Raw genomic sequence first — 22,645 nt, 5'->3', positions numbered from 1 at the left:
GGTATTTAAATTCATATTTATATTAAAGCAATTTTGGTCAGTAATACATATAATAGGTACCTATACTTAGGTAGGTGCCATTTGCACAAATAAGGGGCGCTTTGGGTCCTTACGATCCCCAAAGTCAAAATTAGGACCCCCCTAAAAATCGTTTAAAAATTTGAAAAAAAAAGTTAATAACTTATCGAATTTGCAATTATAACACAATAGTAATCTTTATAATATAACATTTTGTGAGCAAATATAAATTACATATAAATTGATGTAGTATATTATTATTTTTTTAAAAAATTTAAATCAAAAAAATTACTTCTAACTTCTAAGTGACTTTTTATGACTTTTTTTTTGTTTCTGTTTTTAAAAACAATTTGGACTGTCTTGTGTAGACCCGGAATTATGGTTTTTGTTTTGTTTTAGCGGTTAATATGTACAAACATAATGGCAAATATTAAATAATGGTGTTTGGTCCCATTGAGTCACGAAAAACCTGGAGCTTAAGCACCCCCTAGGAACAAGCTTGTTCAAATGTCTAGTTGCGCCAATGGTAGGTGCCTACTTTCATAGTTATTCATCAACGAACCTACCTATCGGTTCATTTTAAATCATGCACAGTACTGTAGGACAATAATTCCATAAAATACGGATTGAACGGGATCCCTAAGTCCTATCTATGTTAGATATAATATTATGACGATCAAATATTAGAAAATGCTTTTTATTTTATCATATTATTTCCATTATATATTTTAATATTTATATTCATCCAAATGTCCCATCTTATATGAGTTATATGTAAAATTTAAGATTTAATCCTGTACTCTGCAGTAGCGGTTTTGACAAAATGTCAAGCTGTACACATTGTATACAGTTATATTAAAATATATTTTGTAATATGATAGGTATAGGTATATCACTGTATATGAACCTATACTGGTGTACGTGACAACTGCAACGGGACCAGACGCTCGGGCTGGAATCCGCTGGTCTAATGATTCACACTCTTCTGTTGGACATAGAGGTCCCTTGGTCAATACCTGAATATTTAGAGTAGGTACTTAGAGACAACCAAGCAGAACCTTATATTTTGTAAGACGGAAAATCCCTGTAATTATAGTTTTAGTAAAATTAAGTACCTTTTTTTTTTTACAATCTATACAATGTTAAGTACATTAAGCAAATTTGATAATTTAATGGTGAATGACAGGAGAAATAACATTAGTGTGCAGGCACTCAGCAGCGCCCCCGGCCGAGTTATATTAAGTAGGTACCTACCTATAATTTGACAAATTGTAGTTTGCGTAGTAAATAAACACGCCTTGTATTCATATTATTTGAAAAGTTTATTTTCGTATTAGTCCTATAAAATACTCTTAATGAAGGATCTCGACGTGCTGGTATGTATCAAAGCAAACTTAAAGTTCATGTGGATGCGATGGCGAGGAAATCAGTACCATGAGTTATGAGTCCAGGCGACAGCACAAAAAAGTATGTAAAAAAATTGTATTCATAATTTTGCCAAAGACTGTCCGAGCGTACTTACGTTGTATTTTAGAACTTTCATAATTTCTATAATATATTGTTAATAATAGCTGTAAATTATTATTTTTTGATTTTACATACTAAAATGAATAAACCATGATTTATACAATTATACTATTGCAATAGTCTTAAGTACCTAGTCAAGTGGTGACACACAATTTACGCGTTCTTGTAATAAATATACAGCTACGTTTTTTAGCCTATCATTTAAACAGTTGAACGATTTTTTTCACTAAGTTGTTCCAAATACTCCTCCGAGTGAACACTGATCTATTATTTAAAATTTTATTGTTACTTACGAAAAAGCAAATCCTTAAAGAAGCCTCGATTTTATTCGTAATTTCAGTAACTGAACTGTAATCCGTTTTTATGTTTCAAATATAGGCACCTTTAATGTCTGCGAGAAATGTACATGCACAGATTATATTATTATCGTTTACACACTCTGTCGTAAATAAAGACTGGCAGGTACCTATTCCATTATTGTACATGATACATCTGAGGCGAGTCAGATGCAGCCATACGCCCATACATGAAATCTTATAAGTACCTGCTCCTTCATAAAACGTTATTTAATTTTGTGTTTATAGTAGATAGGTGCCTACTACATTGTATTTTTAAGAATTTTGTATGACGATAAAACGGGCATCTAGCCTTTTAGGTCCTAAGTAACGTGCTTACCACGATATCGTTCATTGATGAATAGCACAAAACTAATTTATTAGAGCGCAAATTTATTTATGTATTGCTATTGTTCTTTAATTGTCCCTTTCGACAAGTATGTGGGACCTTCCTGAGAGTTAAAAACATCAAAACGGACGTTTAGGAACAGACTGGCTGGAAGTATAATTTATGCGACATCCTATATTTATTTTATTTCCTATTTAAATAAATTCGCACAAAGTGAGATTGAAATATACAACATTATTTTTATACTCCGGATGTCGATGATTTAATAGAATATTTATATTAAAAATAATGTATTCAATATGATATGTAATATGTATTGGTGGGCCTACTAATCATTTGGCATTTTACCGAATCGACAAAGCGTAACTATTTTACAAAATAAAAATTGTTTTGAATATTTTACATTTTAATCAAGGCGCACTGTGCCAATGTTATTTTGTACACGAAAATACACTCTATGGGAATAATGACCCTATCCAGTATCCCCTATATAAACAACCAAATGTTATCATTTTTTTTTCTAACTTAAATATAGAGGGTAATATGTTACAGGCTACATTGAACTCCGTTTTTAAATATTTTAATCTCAAACTTTATAATATGTCTTTAAAAATAAGACAATTTTAAGACTTTTTTTACAAATTAATTTATACCATTGTTTAAAATAAAATAAAAAATCAGAGTTTAATTTGGTTTGTAAGGAATCTTCTTCTTTCAGATAAAAAATAGTTATCAAAATCCGATAATTCTACAAGGCTTGAGAGTTTTTCCTGAGAAGTAATTTCAACCACCCTAAAAAAGTGTCGGTAGATTATCGGAAAAGTATTATAATTCATAGGTGGCGACTAAAATATAAATTATAATTTTCAAATTTTATGGAACTGCCGAAAATTTAAAAAATCAACACTGGGTACCTGTATTATAATTAATAAATATAAATTGTATTGTACGCATATTATATAAAATGCAGATACTTGACTAATATTCCTCACCTTTTTTCACATTTTGAATACTTAATAGTTAAAAATATATTTAAGTGTGTATTGTAAACCACATACTCCATACCTACCTACATAATATATATACATATATATTACATACATATACATATTATACATTATAGAGTAGGATTATAACTAGTATACACCTACTTTATTTTTTGTGAAAACAGATTACTACATATTTAATGGGTTGATTTATGTATTATTATATTTAATTTATAAAAGTTATAGGTAATAGTAATGTTTATATTTTTGTTACGAATTTTGTTTTGATAAACAATAATATATTATAATAACATATCGTAATGATTTTAGTAATGGTGTTTAACGTTTAGGTACTTAACATTTAAAATATCAATATAGAATAATATACATTATGTTTTTGCTGCAATGTAAATATAGGTACCTACTTCGTTTATAATAAATTAAAAATACATATAATCTATGTATTTGTTTTTAATACCTATTTATGATTATTCAAAAGTCCATGACTAGGTATCTATACAGGCATAGAGTCATTGATTATAAACACTACTAGTGTTTATAATCAATACTACTTAAAGCCTACCTATAGGTTTATATAGAAACTTTGTTACACGAAAAAATAATACTAACGTACTCAAATCCATTCATAATTTTGTTACATTCAACATGGTTAGAAATTTAGTAAATATATTAATGACTTTTAGATATTTTTCTTTTAGCCATGCATATTTTGAAGACTATCATAAATCTTTTTGGTACGACGTATAAGCAGTTATATTAAATTAAATTTTGTATTTTGTTTCCTAAATTTGTTTTTATACTATTAATCATTTTTGGTAAACCTTATACATTGTATGTAAATTATTATTTTTCTAATTTCAAAGAACATTTAAAAAAAATTTTTTTATATTATTATTAAAAACTAAAAGTATAAGAAATGGTAGTAGAGTTAAAATATTTATGTTCTTAAAAACTCTCAAAAATATTTACAAAAATGTATGTTTAAGTCCATAGGCACAAATAGGCAATAGCATTTGAGATTTGAGGGGAGCTTCACCTTACTATAATAATAATAATATTGAATAACCTTAAAAACATTTAATTTAATTTTTGAGGGGGCTTAGGCCCTAAAACTCCCCCTTATTTGTGTCCATAGTTTTAACACATTTTTATTAAATTTTATACAGTGTACTTGATCATTTTCTTATTTTTCAGATTTCAAAGAACATTTACATTTACCTATAATATAATATATTTTTAAAGAATAATTAATAATAACATTTTTAGCGCATTCTATAATATTGTATTTAATTGTTTCAAGGGCATACTATTGTTTGGACATATTTGCATGCATTTTTAGAGTTTTTAAGGTCACAAACATCCTAACCCTAATCATTACCTATTCAACACGTATACCTTTTGTCCCTTCTTATAATTCCTTTATTTATATTCCCTATAATGCCCAACATATTTTTTCCTACTTACAACTAAAAATTATCCTCTTATCCTATCGGTTCTTTATTTCTTTATTTTAACAACACAGAAATTATAACTTATGTTATTCAAATTGCTAATCGTTAGCAATACTAATCGCTAACTCTTCAGACGAATCGTAGATTAAGACTAAATAAAAAATAAAAATTTAGTATAAATATATAAACGCATATTATTAGAATAAAATTTTTTTTTTAATTGATATAGATTCTATACAAAACGAATACCTAACTAACATAAAATTATAAAAATATTAATACATCTGCGTAGGTAATTACGCATTTTTGTATAATATATTATAATTAAATACAATATGTTTTAAATAGGTCTTCAAGTAAATTAGTTGATTTACTCGATAACTTATAATCTCGAAACTAAAATACAATTTTAATATACCTATGAACATCTGAATTTATAAAAAAAAAACAATAAAGGTACACATTTAACAAGCTAATATAACATCTATAAATTCAATACATTTTATTAAATTATCAACTACGAATATAATGTAATATTGTACTATTTACAAAAAGTATAATTCAATGTCGATATAAAATGGTTCACGCAATAACTAAAGAATCTATGACATTTCACAACTAAAAAAAAAACAATTAAAATGAAACGAGCTAAATGTATGTACATGATTATAAATAATAATTATTGTTTCAATATAAAAATATATTTTAATTTTAACGAACACAAAGGATTGGGTGTGTTTTGAGAACGATACCTTCTAAGATTCAAAAGTACAAACCTTAATGTTGGTTAGTGTAATGTCAAACGACTTTACTACTGTTGTTTAATGTTTCTTTTACTTCATTTAACATGGTTTTGTCAACATTTTCACTTGTAAGTAACATTTTCTCGTTTACGCCCTCTGTCTTATCTTCGTTTCCAATTTTAATTTGCGTCATTTCTTTACCTTCTTCGTCTTCACGTATTTGTCTTTTTCGTTTTCTCTTCTAAAATAGAGGCACAAAACAATAAATTAAGTGATGTGTGTAATTGTAATTATAATTACTAATAATAGTTTTATTGGCTTTAGTATTGTACTATTTAACTGATTTTATAATTGTATATACGCCTATATGTAAAAAATAACTTTTAATAATGTAAAATAAATCTATAATAAGACAATATATTTCTGATTGTTCTTCAAATAACTTTTTTTACAAATCATACTTAACGTATATTTTATTAAAAATTGTAAATGAATGGGCCCCCGCACAATCATACAAATATATTCAATGAGGGCATGGGGCCCATTGTCTTCTTAAAGAATACAAAATAAAAAATAATATTTGAAGTAGTGCTATTGGTCATCAGTACCTATAATTTCAATTTTTAGGGACAGATGTAAACTGGGCCCGCCATTACCTTTTTGGTTCTAAGCTCGACCCGGAAAATTCAGGTTACTAAAAAATTCGATTGGACACTCGGTTTGATAATTTTTACCGATTAAATATAATAAACATGAGTCATGACACAACAAAAAAACAGAAATCACGCTTGAAAAGTATAAAAATAATGAAATATTAGTTTAAAAAAATACGTTTTACGCATTTACTTTTATAAAATGTAATGCAATCATAACGAATTTTTATACTTTTCAGTAATATGAAAATTAAAATAAAACAAATAAGTTTTCAGAAGATAATGAGATCGCCTCCTTGTGGTGTCTTTTGACTAATGCTAAATGGTTCTCAAAATTATTATTAAGTAATTATTAATTAGATATGAAAGATCTGGTCATATATTTTTTTATCCGGGCCGAGTTTATACATCAATATTTTTTTGTTTTTACCTGAAAATAAACGAGGTTGAGGTTACAATCGCTCAAAAATAAATTTGTATCATTATTATAAATGTATAATATGAAGAACTTTACTAATTTACTAGGTAATAATATTATATTAATGTGTTTATTGTGGACATACTATAGACCAGTGGTCGGGCCGGATGCGGCGACTATTTTGTTGTATTATAAGTAAAAAAAAAAATTAAAAATACTTAACCCCATTATAATTATAATGTAATATATAAATTAATACTATTTGCATGTTTCTTACCTGAACTAAGAGCCGTACATAATAACACGGAAAATCAACACATTGTGTACCGTCTTCTTCAGCGTCTATGTAAACACCACGGACTAATATGGAGTTGGAGGAGTTTAATAAGACTAGGAAGCCAAAACATGCAATATGAGATACCCAATAACTGGTAATGGGAGCATCTGAAAAGTTAATTATAGGTTTTTATAAAATAAAATTTTGTATAAATGATTGAATAAATATTTTATATTTAGAAGTTATTAATCGGTTTATAAAACTGTTTGACGTGACAATGATCAAATGTAGTCAAGAAACCAGAAGAAGCAGTGCTTCAAAAGTTGCGTACATCTAAATCAAAAATTTTACATTCCAGAGAATTTATTTATTACCTATCAAATTTAAATTTAAAAACATTAACTGTTATCAGGTCGATTTTTTTATATTTTAATTATATGATAATTATAACCACCGTGTAGAGAATATATTCCAGAAATTCGTTGGTCCATACCGGTATGAATTTCCCCTCAAAATAAATACCGGTATAAAATAAAGAAATTTGTTTGCAATCTGGTTTAAAATATTTGTTATACCGGTATAATTTTTCCGACCCACCTCACGAGCTGGGTCAAAACAGTTGTACCGGTATAAATGCGTAATCACCTAATTTTCTTTTGCATGTCACAACTTATCACAACTTTTATCATGTAATATTATGATAATATTTATAGTTCTTTAATTACTAAATACATTGTTTATTATTTTGTACCTAAAAGGCTAAAAATTTCTTATTATACCGGTATACACCGATTTGTATACCGGTATAAACTAAAAGATAACGGTGTAATTATTTTTGTGTATCGGTATAAATTAACGAATTTCTTGATTATATTTTCTCTACATCGTGGTTATAAATAAATTATATTATAATTTTAATTATAATTGTTATAAATATTTAAAATATTAAAAATTACAACTCATACTTTTCTTTAAAACTAAAGCATCAAAAAATCGACTAGATAACAAAGATAATATTTTTAGCTTTACATTTGATTATCAAGTCGATTCTCACTAGCAATAAAAACCACAGATATGAATGATAAAAACTAATCAAAATTAATAGTTTCTGATGAAAGTACATTTCCTATGTTATACGTTTGTAAGACAAAGACAATAGATATAGGTGTAACTTTTAATCTTTTAACTCTAATAAATCGAAGAATTCGCACTGATATAATATACTATGGGTACCTATACTATAAATACTAAATCTACGTTAGTTGCGAGTGTATCTCGTCATTGAGTAGGTCACTGTAATGGACGTGTTAAATTTGAATTAAATAAAAAATAATACTATCTAATAAAAAAACTATCTTATCTTTAATTGTTAAGGCTTAGGTTAAAACTAAAACATTTATGCATTTTTAACTTTTATCTACCAGCGTCTTTTCTTTAAGGTCTTAAATTTTAGAAAGCTTACTAGACAGGTACCGTGCTCGCTTATTTTCGGAAAGATTTTGATATGGTTGATTAAAATCCAACGTACCTCATATCTTGAAAATAATTCGTAACAGTTTATGGAGCTATTTCCAATATCTTCACTTTACCTTCTGATGTTTTCCAATGGGACCACCTAATTTATCTCCTCATCAAGATCATTTTCATCAAGTCTCCACATTCTTTCAATAGTTATCTTTTATATTCCAAATTCCTAAAGTTAATTTATTTGCTGATGATATAAAATTCTACACGGTAAATCAACTGCCCGAATGTCTCAGTATTCTTCTGCAGACGGATAGTAATTCATTCTGTAACTGGGTTCAACGTGTTAGTCTTACTCTTAATCTTTAGAAATTCCCCATAATGTACAAATTAACGTGAATTATGCGTCAAGGATCTTGGTTTTGATTTTATTCCACCCTTTTTATTTGATAAGTGATAACTATATAAATATCTTTGTTTGTAGAACCCGCAAGTCCTATTCTTAATTAATCAGAATGCCAATTTATTCTCATCCTGTTCATGTCTTCGTTCTCATTATTTCTTCCTTGTCCACACTGTTCTGGAATATGATTTGGTCGTTTACCGTACTTATTTCGCATGTCATCAACTACGTATTGAGCGAGTACAAAAATGTTTCCTATCATAATATGCTATCTTCTATCTTGAACTCCCCCAGTCCCTCATGACTATTTCAATATGTACCTATTATTCGCTCTATCCTGGATATTCCTATACTATCAATGCTTAAAAAAAGGACTCACCGTTTAATCTGTAAACAAAGTTTATAAAGTGGTGGAAGGAAATGCATTCACATTTCACATTCACCAATATTTAGTAACAAGCCAATCCTATCACACAAAACGGGAATATCACCGTCAGTAACACAAGTTTTTGACGAAAACGATTATATTTTATTGTAATTTAAAAATGAATAACCGTAGATTCATAAAATTAAAATTAATACCACAATATCCTGGGCATGACATAGTTTTGAAAATATTTTGAGATTTGTACAGACTATTAAATTGTACTAATTGTTTTTATTTACGCAGATATAAAATTTGTTTATAAGTTAATTAGCCCGAAAATTGTTATCAAGGATCCTTATATAAATTGTGTTTACAGTAATAAAACAGTATCAATAATACATAATTTACTATAATTTTTATAAGCTTAAATTTCACTTTTTTGATGAATCTGAAAATTTAAACAAGAAAGAACCATTTTTTCTTTCACGGTTTTAGTAGATTTTAAGGTAATTAAAAAAACATTAATCATTGGGACTTGAAATTTTTCACCATAATGTGTATCATTATTTTTCTATACTCCATGAAACTTTGAAATATTTTGACAAATTTTAAGTTATTGATACAACTAACCTACTCACACCATTATAAGGTACTTACAGCGGTATTGACTTATAAGCTAATAGGTAACATTGATATCATTTATGATATAATGTTTTACCTAATAAATAATAATTATATAATATCCATTACATTGACCTACTCAATGATGAGGTACACTCAAACCGTTATTGTACAGCAGAGCGATTTTCCTGGCTTTAATAGTTTAATATAAATAGCTAATTTTTCACATCATTTGTATTTATCGATCATTAAAAAATAAATAAAAATATCAATAGTAAAATAAAACTAACAATTTTGGCTCTTTTGAAAATATCGACAACGTTTTCTGTTTTTATTTTTAATTTATAGAATCCCGCAATAATTTACTTACTATATATTTATATAAATTATATATACCTAATATATTATTATGTTCATTCAATATCTAACCTGGTATAAAGTGAATATCCAGCATAGCCCATACTCCTCTCCACACGTTTACAGCACCAAAAAATGAGAATAGTAAGTATACATCCACAAACAGTATTCGTTTGAAACCGTTAACTTTGTTAACCAATTTTTTTATAGCCGGTTGTAATGCAAAAGCAAGTAGTACTACACTGTACCCTATAACCTACAAATATAAATAATATAATTAGTAAAATTACGATCAGACGTTAACTGGTTTTCTATAATAGTTGTAACCACAATATGATACTTTTAACAATTTTTATGAACAACTCAATAATTTTAGATTCTGAGCGGAGCAATAAATGTATTGATTTTACAATGATGTGTGTTTTTAAAAAATAAATTTTTTTGTCAGTCCTCACTGTTTTGGGCAGTAAAACAGCTTAGATTCGTTTCAACAGTATCTTGTTCGATGGTATAGTGAATCTAGTTGGTGCATTAGAGATGTCAAAATTTAAAATTCCCGATAGTTTTCAAAAGCACCGAGAAAAACCATATATAATTATGAAATATCGGGAATTTTTACACAAAATCGGCATTAGCATTCTCTATACACGATAAAATATTCAAAATATTTAGATTTATTTTGAACTGTTTACGGATATTTTCAGTTTCCAATATTTTTAGGTAAAAAAGCTTGAAAACTGAATACAATAATATATTGTTACGATGATATTTGGAAAATATTAAAAATTCATGGTCATAATTTTTTTTATAAGCATTTAGTTTTCAAATCTTGACAAAATACGTAAAAATCACGTAAATTTGCAAATTATTTTGAGTTAGAAATTCTTAAACATTTTTCTTTTTAAATCTAAGAATTGGAAATGTATCACAAAATTCTTCATAATTTTGTCAACCTTTATCAAAAAAAAATGCGTATATTCTTGTCCTTGTTGGATAAGTTGCGTGGGGGAACCAGTCTCGCTGGACAGACTACAAGAAAGTCAAATAATATATTTTTTATAAGCGTTTGAAGTTCATATTTTTACAACATTGGATATTCACTTGATTTCTCGTGTAGCAATTTTCTTATTTTGCTGTAGTTCTAAAACGAACAACTAAAGATACATGAAATTTACACCATATGCTAATTTTATAAATTACCACAATTCAAAAAATTTTTAAAATATTTTGAATCTTTTTGAGCTGTTTGCGGATATATTCAATTTTCAATTTATTTATCTATAATTGACAATCAAATGTAAATATTTATTACAAAGCTCCTGGTACTTATATTGTTACAATAGCAGTTGAAAATATTAAAAATACATAGTTACATAGTTTATCACAGTTTTTTTTATAAGCATTTAAAGTTTGAATTTTGATAAAATTAAAAAATGATTTTGTAGTAGGTAAAAATTTATAAAATGATCAACTTTCATAGCTAAGGATTTAAAAGTTAAAACAAGGTTCCACGTAAACATGTTATGTATAAATTATGTTATTTACTATAATATTATCAAATATACTTTGTAATATCATAGGTATGATATATTTATCTGACCGTCTTTGCTCAGAGTCATTTTTCTTATACAGTGATATTAATATATTATATCATTGAATTCAAATTTAACACAATCCATTATAGTGTCCCACCTGTAACCTACTGGCTACTGTACAGCAGAGCGATATGGGACACCCACTTGCCCACCTTTTTTAAACTTACAAATGTAATCAAAGATAAACGTATAAGTAATTAAAAGGATTTCAAGTAAAAACATGAAATAGTACAGTATAGTACTTACTTTATAGTAGGGTTTTAAATTATTGTAATTCTTATATACCACAAGAGAGGGGGGGGGGGTAAGAGGCTAAGAGGCTTTGTCTGCCTTTAGATATTTTATATGTTATATTATATTATTTTTTTATTTGTAGGTATAGTAAATAATTCATAGGTATATTTTAAAATCCATAGATATAAAATAAAAATAAAATTGTTAGTATAAATATCAAATATTATCTATAATGTTATATATAATTTATTATGTTAATTTACTCGTATAATAATTATTGTAGTATAGTATTATTAACTATAATTATTATAGTTAATTAAAAAAAATGTCAATCTTTATCCCTCAAAATCATTTTTTTCATATATAATAAATGATCAAATTCAAGTTTAACACATCCATTAATGGGATAGACCTTCATGGATTTGAAAATCAGTTTATACCCCCATAGCCGACATTCTAGTTCACCAACAAATACACAGGTTTTATAATATTATGAAAACATTCCCTTTCCGCCGACAATTAATATACTTGTTTTATTAACTTTTAACTGTATTCCCAATTCACCGACAGGTGACAAATGACAATAATATTAGACAAAACTTGGAGGGAGACTTATAGTAAATTCAAAGGATAGGTAGAATATTAGTTTCCTAATAATTATTTTGCTGTACATAGAAATATAGAATTATTAATAGGTACAATGGTACATAGCTATATAGGTAGGTATTACATATATATATGGTAATTTTTTCAGATTCAAATCTGAAGAAATAAAATATGTCACTGCTTGATTATATATATATAGAGAGAATACATTATATATAATAAATTATAAATCATTGTATAATTTATATTTATTATAGGTTCACAGAATGATAACTCTCATTTTGTTTTTATTATTATCAGTATTAACAACATTTTTTATATCTAGGCAGGGACCTTTCTCATTTTATATTTTTATGAATATTGACATATTTCTTAAATAATATAATATATATAATGTATATAACCTCTATACTGTCTCATTATAATTTTCTATTGGGCAGTAGATCTGTCGGTGAATTGGGTATTGGGAGTTGGCAAGTTATAGGAAATATTTAAATTAGTCATCTAGCACATGTATAATTCTCAGTATCTGACCATAGAAACAGTTTAAAAAAGATGATATAATTTTATTTTATATAGAATACAAATAAAATTCGTTTTCTATTTCGACCAAAATGATTATCAATTATAAAAATATATGCAATTTATAAATATAAATACTACACACCTAGTATGTATACTTTATCTTCTATATCTTAAATATTTATAACCTTGATTTATATTTCGTAAGCTATCAATAGATATTTTATTTGAACATGCGATCTATAAAAAAAGCCCCATACAGATAATTTATGGGCATAATATCTCTGTGACCTGTGTGTGACTTATCATACTCAATAACGAGGTACACTCGAAATGGTATTCTGCCTAAAAGTCCGGTAAAAAATCCAATATTTATTTTTATAATTGCGTAATTGCAGGTACTAGTATTTTTTAAATCACCACATATACATATTAACATTTAACTTGTATCTTACTTTGTTTAAACACGTATATCGGTATATACCTACATAAACAAATAAATATACATTATACGCTTGGGCTTCTAAGCATTCGTTGAATCTGTCTCCAGTTTTTTTTTTGGTTTACATAAAAAATATGTTCAGAATTAAGAAGTGGAAAATTATAAAGTTAATCATTGTAATAGGTATTGTGTTTATATTGTATATTTCAACTGAAGCAAAAGGGAAAACGATAGATAGATAGTTTAATTTAAATCCGAGCGAAGTCGGGTATACAGCTATATTTAATTATTATATTATTATATAAAAAATATAAAATAGTAAATACAAATGTATAATCCAAATCACTGACGGGTAAGTGATAAAATACTAAAATAATGAAAACAAAATACATTTTTTCCCGTATTAATTTAGCATTTAAACGCTTTAGTTAAAACGTTTAGTAAGCCACGTATACTCATTAGTCATTACCCAATAATCATCGACCTTTCATCCCAAAACATTCTTACATGTAACATGACAATCAAAATAAACTGTTTAAAATGAGGAGGTGAAGTGATCTTATAATTTTATTTATATGGGTATAGGTAAAAAATAAAATTTATTAAATATTAATTCACGTGAAAGTTCCTACAATGGGAGGATTCTTAAATTCAATGAACTTGTAATGGTCCTACATTCATAATAAATCGCAAACGATTACACATTTTTTGTTTTTCTGACTGATTTTTCGTAAGGTATTCGTTGTCATGGTTATTTATTAACAAAGACAAATTTATTTATGAATCATAGATATTCCTTGCATAGGAAAAAAATCAAGTAGCGTGCTATGATTTTTATAATACCTAAATATAAGATTGTGTAATAAAAGAAAAAACAATTTACAATTAATATCTAACTTTAAAATAGAGGTTGTTTGACATAGGTATTTGAATGTTTTATATATTTCTTTTTAGGATACTAAATTTTATTAACATTGTTTTATTTCAGATTTGTATATAATAGTTGTAATAAAAATATTATGTATTATATTGCTCTAATATCAGTGTTTTTCAATTAAACTTCCTTAATGTTCTTGTGATATATCACTGTCACGCCACTACACCAGTAATGCATACAAAGGTCAACGATAAGAAATCATGATGTAATATTTTCTCAAACATTTATAATTATTTTAACTTTTGAATGATTTAATTACTTAATGTACCTATTTAATAAATACATCATACATCTTATAATTGTTATTTAATGTCAGCAGTTGCTGTTGATAGTGGGTATATAAAAAATATCCGATCAAGTAGACAGTAGCACATATACCTACTTATATTTGAGTCAAACATTTTTTTTATAAATTTGAAGTATTGAATTCAAGTGTGGTATGTAATAATAATATGTTTGATAGATCAACAGTTGTTAGGTACTTATTATATAATATAATGTCGAATGATTTAATACTATACAACAGTGTAACAATACATAATATAATTCTATTTATTTTTAAACCATCTATGGTTGTAATATAGCGAAGTCAAGATGAAAGATGAACGTGTGTGGCTCGAGAACATTTAATAAAACACAAACTACGATTACGGTCAATCAAAATACGGAAAAGACCAATTAACAAACGTTAAAATAAATTATTGTAGTTTTTTCATTAAGCAAATGTTGTTTTCTACAGGCATGCAACAATTTAAGTTCTTTGCGTTCATCTTCTTCATATTATATTTTTGGTTATTTGAAACAAATATTTAACATAGGTAGGTAGGCTTAACTTAATCTAAGTTGGCATATGCAATATCTATCATCTATGTCCTGTAATCTATATAAATTGGATGCAAACCAGATTAAACACAGTTTAACTTTTTCACATCCCGATTGAGTCAGATGCAATCAAACCATAGGAATCCGAAAAAAGGTATAATATCATACAACAATATTATATGACACTGAGCGTACAGACGTCGTAAATCTGTTTAACCATCGCCGTAATTATTCATTTTTTATTCATCGAAATAAACTTCTTTAAGCTTAAAAGAATATTTTTGAATAAAAACAAAATTTCATACATTTCAATATATAGTAGATTTTTCTGTATATTGCTTAACAATGTTAGAAACGTTGAGTACTTACAGGTATACGATAAGTACGATGCAACGACTGATAGTTATGTTTAAATTCATCTATAGAATAACAATAAAAAATTCCAATTTCCAGATTATTGGTTTATCTCAAAAATCACAAAAATAGTATGGATATGAGGTATATTGAATAGATAATAAATCTTACAAACGATGGATACGTATGATACCCGTTAATACTCGTAGCATAAAAGTATTTCCTAAAGCGTGTATATGGATGGGCCTGGTTGTAGGTAGGCCGTCAAAAAATTGACAACGTTGTATGAAATTATAATGTTTTTCTGTGCTGAATCGGGTTGTTCAAAAAAAAAAATGGACCGTATTAAATCGGTTAACATAAATATACATATTCGTTCTGCTACTTTCTCAAATTGGTTTATATCGTTGATTACATTGTTTCTCTTATTTTTGATAAAAACAAATATTAATCTAAACAGATAGTTGAGCTGATGACAAACTTGTCCATAAACGTCAATATCAACATCAATATGTTTTTGGGCTGGGTACAGATATTTTTATTTTCTAACCAATTTTGTGTGACGCTTAGAAACAAATAAAATGTAAAAATTACCTAATTCCTACGATTAATGGTTACTTATTAATACAATATATTTATGATTCATAAATTTTCTTCAAAGTGGAAAATATCGAATAGCATGCTTTTTAATTGGAAACGATCGTTTTTAATGTCTATTATAGTTGACAATCAGTTTAGAAGATTATAAAAAATAATATATAGGTTCCTAGTAGTCAAATTTTGAAAGTCCGAAATAAAATTGATATTTTTTATGATAAAACTTTATTAATTTAACATGATTTCGTTGAAATAATTGTATAAGTTTATTCATTTATAAAATAAATATTATTATTTATACATTACCAATGATAGAATTGCGGATGTGTTATAATCATCCGGGTATAAATAATTGTCCATTAGACTCCAAACACCTCGCCAAACGATGACTACCAATGAGCCAATAATACAAACGCTGAAAAAGCTATCCAATACATATAGCCATGATCCAGTACCATCCTGTAACACAAAATAAACATACATAATAAAAAAATCTATTTGTTCATAGTTCATACATATAAATAATCAAGATAAATATTTTACTGTCTTATCAGAAATATGAAATCACTTGATAACAAAAACTACATTAATCAGATTTATTAAAATTATTACTAGACAAAAACCAATACAATATTCTATTTAAAAAAAAATGGTAATTATATGTTACTGCCATTTGGCATTTGTTCTTGGTTAATTAAAATAGTTAATTGTTAAGTGAAAACAGAAAAATAGATTGTTTATTTTATTTAGTATAAAGAACAAACTATTTTTAATTTAGTTAGTTGATCAAGATGATTTAAAATGTTTTCTTAGGAAACCAAAATACATAGTAATTAAAGACATAAAGTAAGTTGAAAGTTACCTATACACCAGTTACTTATACACTTATAATTAACTACAGTAGAGTACTAGAGTCTCGGTAATCATCCCCCATGTGGGTACACTACCTATCTGTGAGACCGGAGTGTAGTCGGATTATTGTAATTTAAAAAATAAAATGTCTATTAAATTACATCTATATTTTCATACATATCTATTATTATTACATTTTTAAAAAATTGCATATTTTATAGAAATTGTTGAAATCAAACATTATTATTCATTTTTCTGTATTTTCTCCTGGTATAAATTCCTAGACTCCTTGCTTTGCAATTTTCTTAGATTAAATATCTAATCGGTTTATCGGGATTGTTGGTTGAATTGATCGATTTTATAGCTATTTAGACACAGGGACAGTAAAGACTGAACTTGAAAATACGTCTATTGAGAAATACCCAAAAGTTTTAAATATTCAAGTTGGGACATTTATAAAAAAAAACACAAATTTAAATTCAGTTGGCCTTAGTAATATCTATGACGGTTAACCATGTTTAAATTATTAGAATAAGACCATTAGTGTTTACTAAGATGACAATGACACTATGGAATCGGTTTTGAACTGGATCAAGATAAATAATTTCGCTTTCCGCAAACGGATGATAAATGATGGGATCTATATTCTAATACATATACCTACCTAACTAACATACAATAAAGACTTTTAATAGAATGAGAGATTCATAGACTCTTATGAATGTCGTATTACGGACCCAACGACCTTTAAATACTTCGCGGCAATTATTTTTTTATGCATAGTTTAATCGTTAAATTGTATATACTTTTAAATTAATGATATATTAATATAATATATATTAATTGTTATGGCTTTTATGTTATTTTATTTAATCATATATATTTTGTCATTCCATGTTAAAATTTCTATGTTGAAAGTTTCTGCTTGTTTTAGAAATAAGACAGTTGTCATTGGTTATTTTAAATACTAATCAAAATATTATGTTAATATTTAGATGGTATGATATAAGTGAAAACATAATAATTATGAATGTTATATATTGTATAGTATATTAGCCAATAGGTATTTATAAATATTATTTGTCCATTCCCAATATAAATTGAATGGCATAATGCATAGCGTTAAATAATAAATACATTGTAAACCCAATATATTCAAACTACATTTTATTTATAATTTATTAAATTTCTTTTTTTAATTTGATATAGTAAGAAATTATTAAACATAAAAAATACTGGATGACAGAAAAAATTATTTGCAATAATAGATAATTTCAATTAAAAAATGTGTACCGGAAGTGGGTACCGCTCTGCTGTACAGTAGGTGTCGAGCGGATCAATGTAATACGGGTGTGTTAAATTTGAATTCGAATTTTGATCATTTTCGTAAAATTGTATGTACGAAAAATGATTCTGAGCGAACATAGTCAAGCCTATATCGCTAAGTATATTTTAAGATATTATTGGTATTAATTAATATATTGAAGTAATTTATTTAACTACTAGTAACACAGTGGGTTGAATTAATTTTTGACGAGACCATTGCATTAAAAATGTCATTGTGTGTATAAAATATAATTATATTTTTATAAATTTATATACTTTAAAAATTTCAAATACCAACCCACGAAAAATATTTTTAAATTACAACAAAAAAACTAAAAACGTTATACTTAGTTTGAATAATTTCGTCTAAAGTTTAACTTAAAAATTAAAATGACTATATAAAAATAACTGTGTTCATATATTTTATAATTACAGTATGGATTAGTTATAAGAAACATTTTTTTATAGTTTCAATCTTTAATTATAACAATTGAACATTTTATATACTTACTTTTAATTACAAAATGATTTGCAAATTGCGAGAGTTGGACGAAATTTTGTTAAAATTTGAACTTCAAATGCTTATAAAATTTTTTTTTTATATCTTTCATATTTTTAAATGACTAGTAAATATATACGAGTGATCTGATATAAAATTTTCAAGGCTTTTGACCCATTGAAATATTTTTTTATCAACATTTAAAAAAAACAAAATAATCGAAAAATTCTAATATTTAAATAGTTAAAAAAAGTCAAAATAATTTTAAAAATTGAATGCACGAGAAATGCAATAATAATCATTTGGTGATAGTTTCGAGTATCTATAGCTATTCATTTTTGATTTAGGTTCACCAAAAAAACAAAATTGATTTTGTCAAAAACGGATTTTCGCATAAAAAATCCTCTTTTTTCTTAACTTTTTTTCCCCAGCATATTTGAAAATTACTGGTAATTTACTATTTAGATCTCTTAGGTATTAGACCAAAAAATAAAAGAATATATATGATTATAAATCCAATACATACATCACTCCGCTTATAATCAAATATTAAAAATTCAGTTTATTTGAAAAAAAAAACTTACCCAACTTTAATTTTTAGCCAGAGATATATTTCAAAATGATTAGCTTCTTTAAATATCTTAGATTCACCAAAAATTTAGAATAAAAGCAAATCGTACTTAAACTAACCAACATGTTGCAATTAAACCCATTATATTTTATAGCCAGCAGTCTCACCACCATAGTCTCCGAGTTACAATTGGTGTTATCCTTTAATTTAATTATGCTTCAGATGTATTAAGCAAAAATGTTATTATATTTTATTTATTAAGCATAATTATGCAAATATTATACAATCACCTCCAAGCCTACGCATAATACAATACACAGTGTATAATGTATAATAGACTATGCAGGTAACAGTATAAGTTTATTCCATCGAAAAGTATAAATTACTACAGGAAATAAACTTCAGAAATCTTAAGTATTAAATGTATTGTCTATGTAATGCTATAAAATATTTTTTCATTAAACTACTTATAATTTTAAGACAAAAATATTTCATACGTTTTAGTTACTTACATAATTTTAAAAACGTTTATGGGATTCTTTGTACTTTAAGGACCATATAAGACCATTTAATAAGACCATGGATGATTAGACACTTTTTAGGTGCTTTTAGGGTAGCTTAATCGTTTTACTCCCAAATAAGAAAAAACTTACTGTAACAATTATTATTATACACGGTTACATTATATAAACACCTCGTGTAGGGGTAATACCAAAAGTCACAATATTACTATCGTCATTAGGTATATTATCGTGTGATGTAAATAATGTGACTCGGTGATGATGTACAAATTTACTATGTGGAAATCTCACTCGAACTCCAATGCGAAACAGCGTGGGCACCTCAAAATATCCGTCGTAGTTGTCGGTTAGTATAGCTATTGGGGGAGCAATGATGTTGCGCAGGGTCTTCATGGAGGCCAAACTGCATATACCGATGACCACGGATGCGGCGACCACTGGCGGGCGGGTGCCCGTCACCTCATCCATGATGCTCCAGATGCCACGCCACGAGTTAACGCAAGAGTATGCGAACGCAGCCGTGTAACTTCTGGACATTACATAGTAAATTACTGTGTGCTTCCTAGGCTTCAGGTAGCCCTTGAACCGGTGCTGGAATAACGTAAATATGAACAAGCCGAAGAACCCGATGCCCACGGACGCGATGGTGCTCCACACCAAGTTCCCGGGTAGTATATATATATCCATCAGCTTCCAAGTTATCCTCCAGTATGTGACCACTATGGGTGTTATCACTGCCGTGGACAGTGCGGCATCAACAGCCACCAGGGAGGCAGGCCCGTCACCGAGCTCACGTCGCATAGACGTCATCGCGGGTGGTGTCAAGGGTGTCACGATGTCACTGCGGTCTCGGGGTGGGTGGCAGAACAACAACGCCGAAATTACTCGGTAAATTTACCGTAGTCGGTTTAGCAGGTTAAATAAAAGTAGCAGCCGATCGGCTGGTCAGTCGTTGTCGGCCATGTAGTCATCGTCGTAGAGTAGTGTGCCGCGGGAGGATACGATGTCGTAGTGATCGTTGTAACACGTGGTGGCGATTGAGGAGACAGTCAGAGGACACAAAGCGGCGCGCGCGCGCTGTTAACTGACGCTGACATGGTCGCACACTATACTACTGCCGCGGGCGGATGGAACAATTTTGCTACTTGCGGCTTTATCTCTATCGACCGATAAAAAAATGAATAAATAAAAAAATACACTCATAACATTAGACTGCCCATTGTACTGCCCTCCCCACTGACAACAAGTGCGAAACGCTTTTGTCTGGGACATCATTTGTGTATCATTCATGTTGTGTTGCCGTCGCCGACGTTCGGTTAATAATATATATATATATATATATTTATATATCCATTATTCATCCACAGGGACAATAATAATAATAATAATAATAATAATAATAACAATTATTATTATTATTGTCTCTGTAGGTATAATACGTATATCCGTTGTTTCTTATGGTTCGCGCCATTCTGCCGCCATCGGCGATTTAGAATTATTTCAATCGAGCCGTATAGAGGTAAAGAGCTGTAAATTTTATAATAATTCTGAATTTATGTCGCATAAAATCATACACCGTTATGTAGATATACCTATTTGTATTTTAGTTTTTAAGGTATTTAAGTATCACCTATAATATAGGAAATTATAAAAACAGAGATTCTTAGATGGATGGACATTTTGATAGCCTTTAAAAAAAACAATGGAACATTTAAATAGTGCTGAATGGCTAAATTAAAATTGAAACTTTTAGAGTTTAGACCAATCATAGAAACAAACAATACTTATTTATATTATTCTATAAATTAAATTAATAGTATTATACCGTGTGTCCACAAAAACAGAGTACACAAGCCGACAGGAAATTTTTCTCAAATTGATCTTTTTCACGTAATAAGATACTGTAATGCCAGTACTGGGTAAGTACTGTAATATTATTACTGGGTAAAGTACTGTAATGCCAGTCAGTGGCGTAGCCAGGATTATCAAATAGGGGGTGTTTTAAGTATAGATTAAAACCAAGTTTTTACTGTTTTCGTATATAAAATAAATTTAGGGTTCAGGAATTGACTTGTTGCACTAAAAATTATCGAAATATGCTTAAATATATGTGCTATGTAGCAACATGTTTATATTATTTTTGAAAAATCATAAAACATATTGCAATTTTGGTAATGAAAAACTAAAAAATAAGTAGGTATATAAACCTGATAAATAAATAAATAACAACTTATTATTTTTAAAAATACTGGCATACAAAGCCAATAGATACTAGGTTAATAAATAAGTAATAACGATATTTGAACACCTTGATAAACGAACACGTACCTATATCTACTGATGTTCATTTATTCGTACAATCTACAATCTAGATTTCAATTATAGTTTAAACACAGTTTTGTCACAAAGAGACTTATGAAATCTTACAAATGTGAACATAGGGCCAACTGTAGCCAAGCTCTACCAATAACTTTAACAGCCCTTCGCGGTCCCTCCCAAACATTAACTTCATTTTTTTAAGCCTATTCAATTTTATAATAGTATGGTATTAAATGTATTATAAAAGGCTTCGCCCTCCCCAAATCTCAAAATTATCACCTATTGTACCTAACCAAACATAACATTATTTAAGATATTTTTCAATGTTATCCAAATATAATTTTTCCCGACAATTGTATGTACATTTAAGTTAAAAATACACAAATATGCAAATTCAAACTTTGTGTTCAATTTCGCCATTTCATAAGACAAATTTTATAACTTGCAAGTAGTCCCGA

The 22,645-nt window shown here is 27.6% G+C and overlaps 1 protein-coding gene across 3 annotated transcripts in view; it reads right to left on the bottom strand.

The window, feature by feature from the left end:
* Positions 1 to 4,881: 4,881 nt before the first annotated feature.
* The window catches only part of LOC100162600, a 32,497-nt gene continuing 14,733 nt past the window's right edge, over positions 4,882 to 22,645 (bottom strand). The window contains exons 1-5 of one of the 3 annotated variants that reach the window (XM_008190003.3): positions 20,160 to 21,133; positions 16,406 to 16,558; positions 10,063 to 10,246; positions 6,779 to 6,945; positions 4,882 to 5,671 (exon numbers count right to left, since the gene is read on the bottom strand). In XM_008190003.3, the coding sequence (XP_008188225.1) occupies positions 5,486 to 5,671; positions 6,779 to 6,945; positions 10,063 to 10,246; positions 16,406 to 16,558; positions 20,160 to 20,678 (1,209 nt within the window). In that variant the 5' untranslated portion in view covers positions 20,679 to 21,133 and the 3' untranslated portion in view covers positions 4,882 to 5,485. Of the gene's footprint in view, positions 5,672 to 6,778; positions 6,946 to 10,062; positions 10,247 to 16,405; positions 16,559 to 20,159; positions 21,134 to 22,645 lie in introns of those variants that run through there. The other 2 variants (XM_008190002.3, XM_001949480.5) reach the window with 2 other exon arrangements.

Source organism: Acyrthosiphon pisum, chromosome A3 (assembly GCF_005508785.2).
Source record: "Acyrthosiphon pisum isolate AL4f chromosome A3, pea_aphid_22Mar2018_4r6ur, whole genome shotgun sequence".
In the NCBI taxonomy this organism is placed as follows: Eukaryota; Metazoa; Arthropoda; class Insecta; order Hemiptera; family Aphididae; genus Acyrthosiphon; species Acyrthosiphon pisum.
This window is presented reverse-complemented; position numbering and strand designations above follow the sequence as displayed.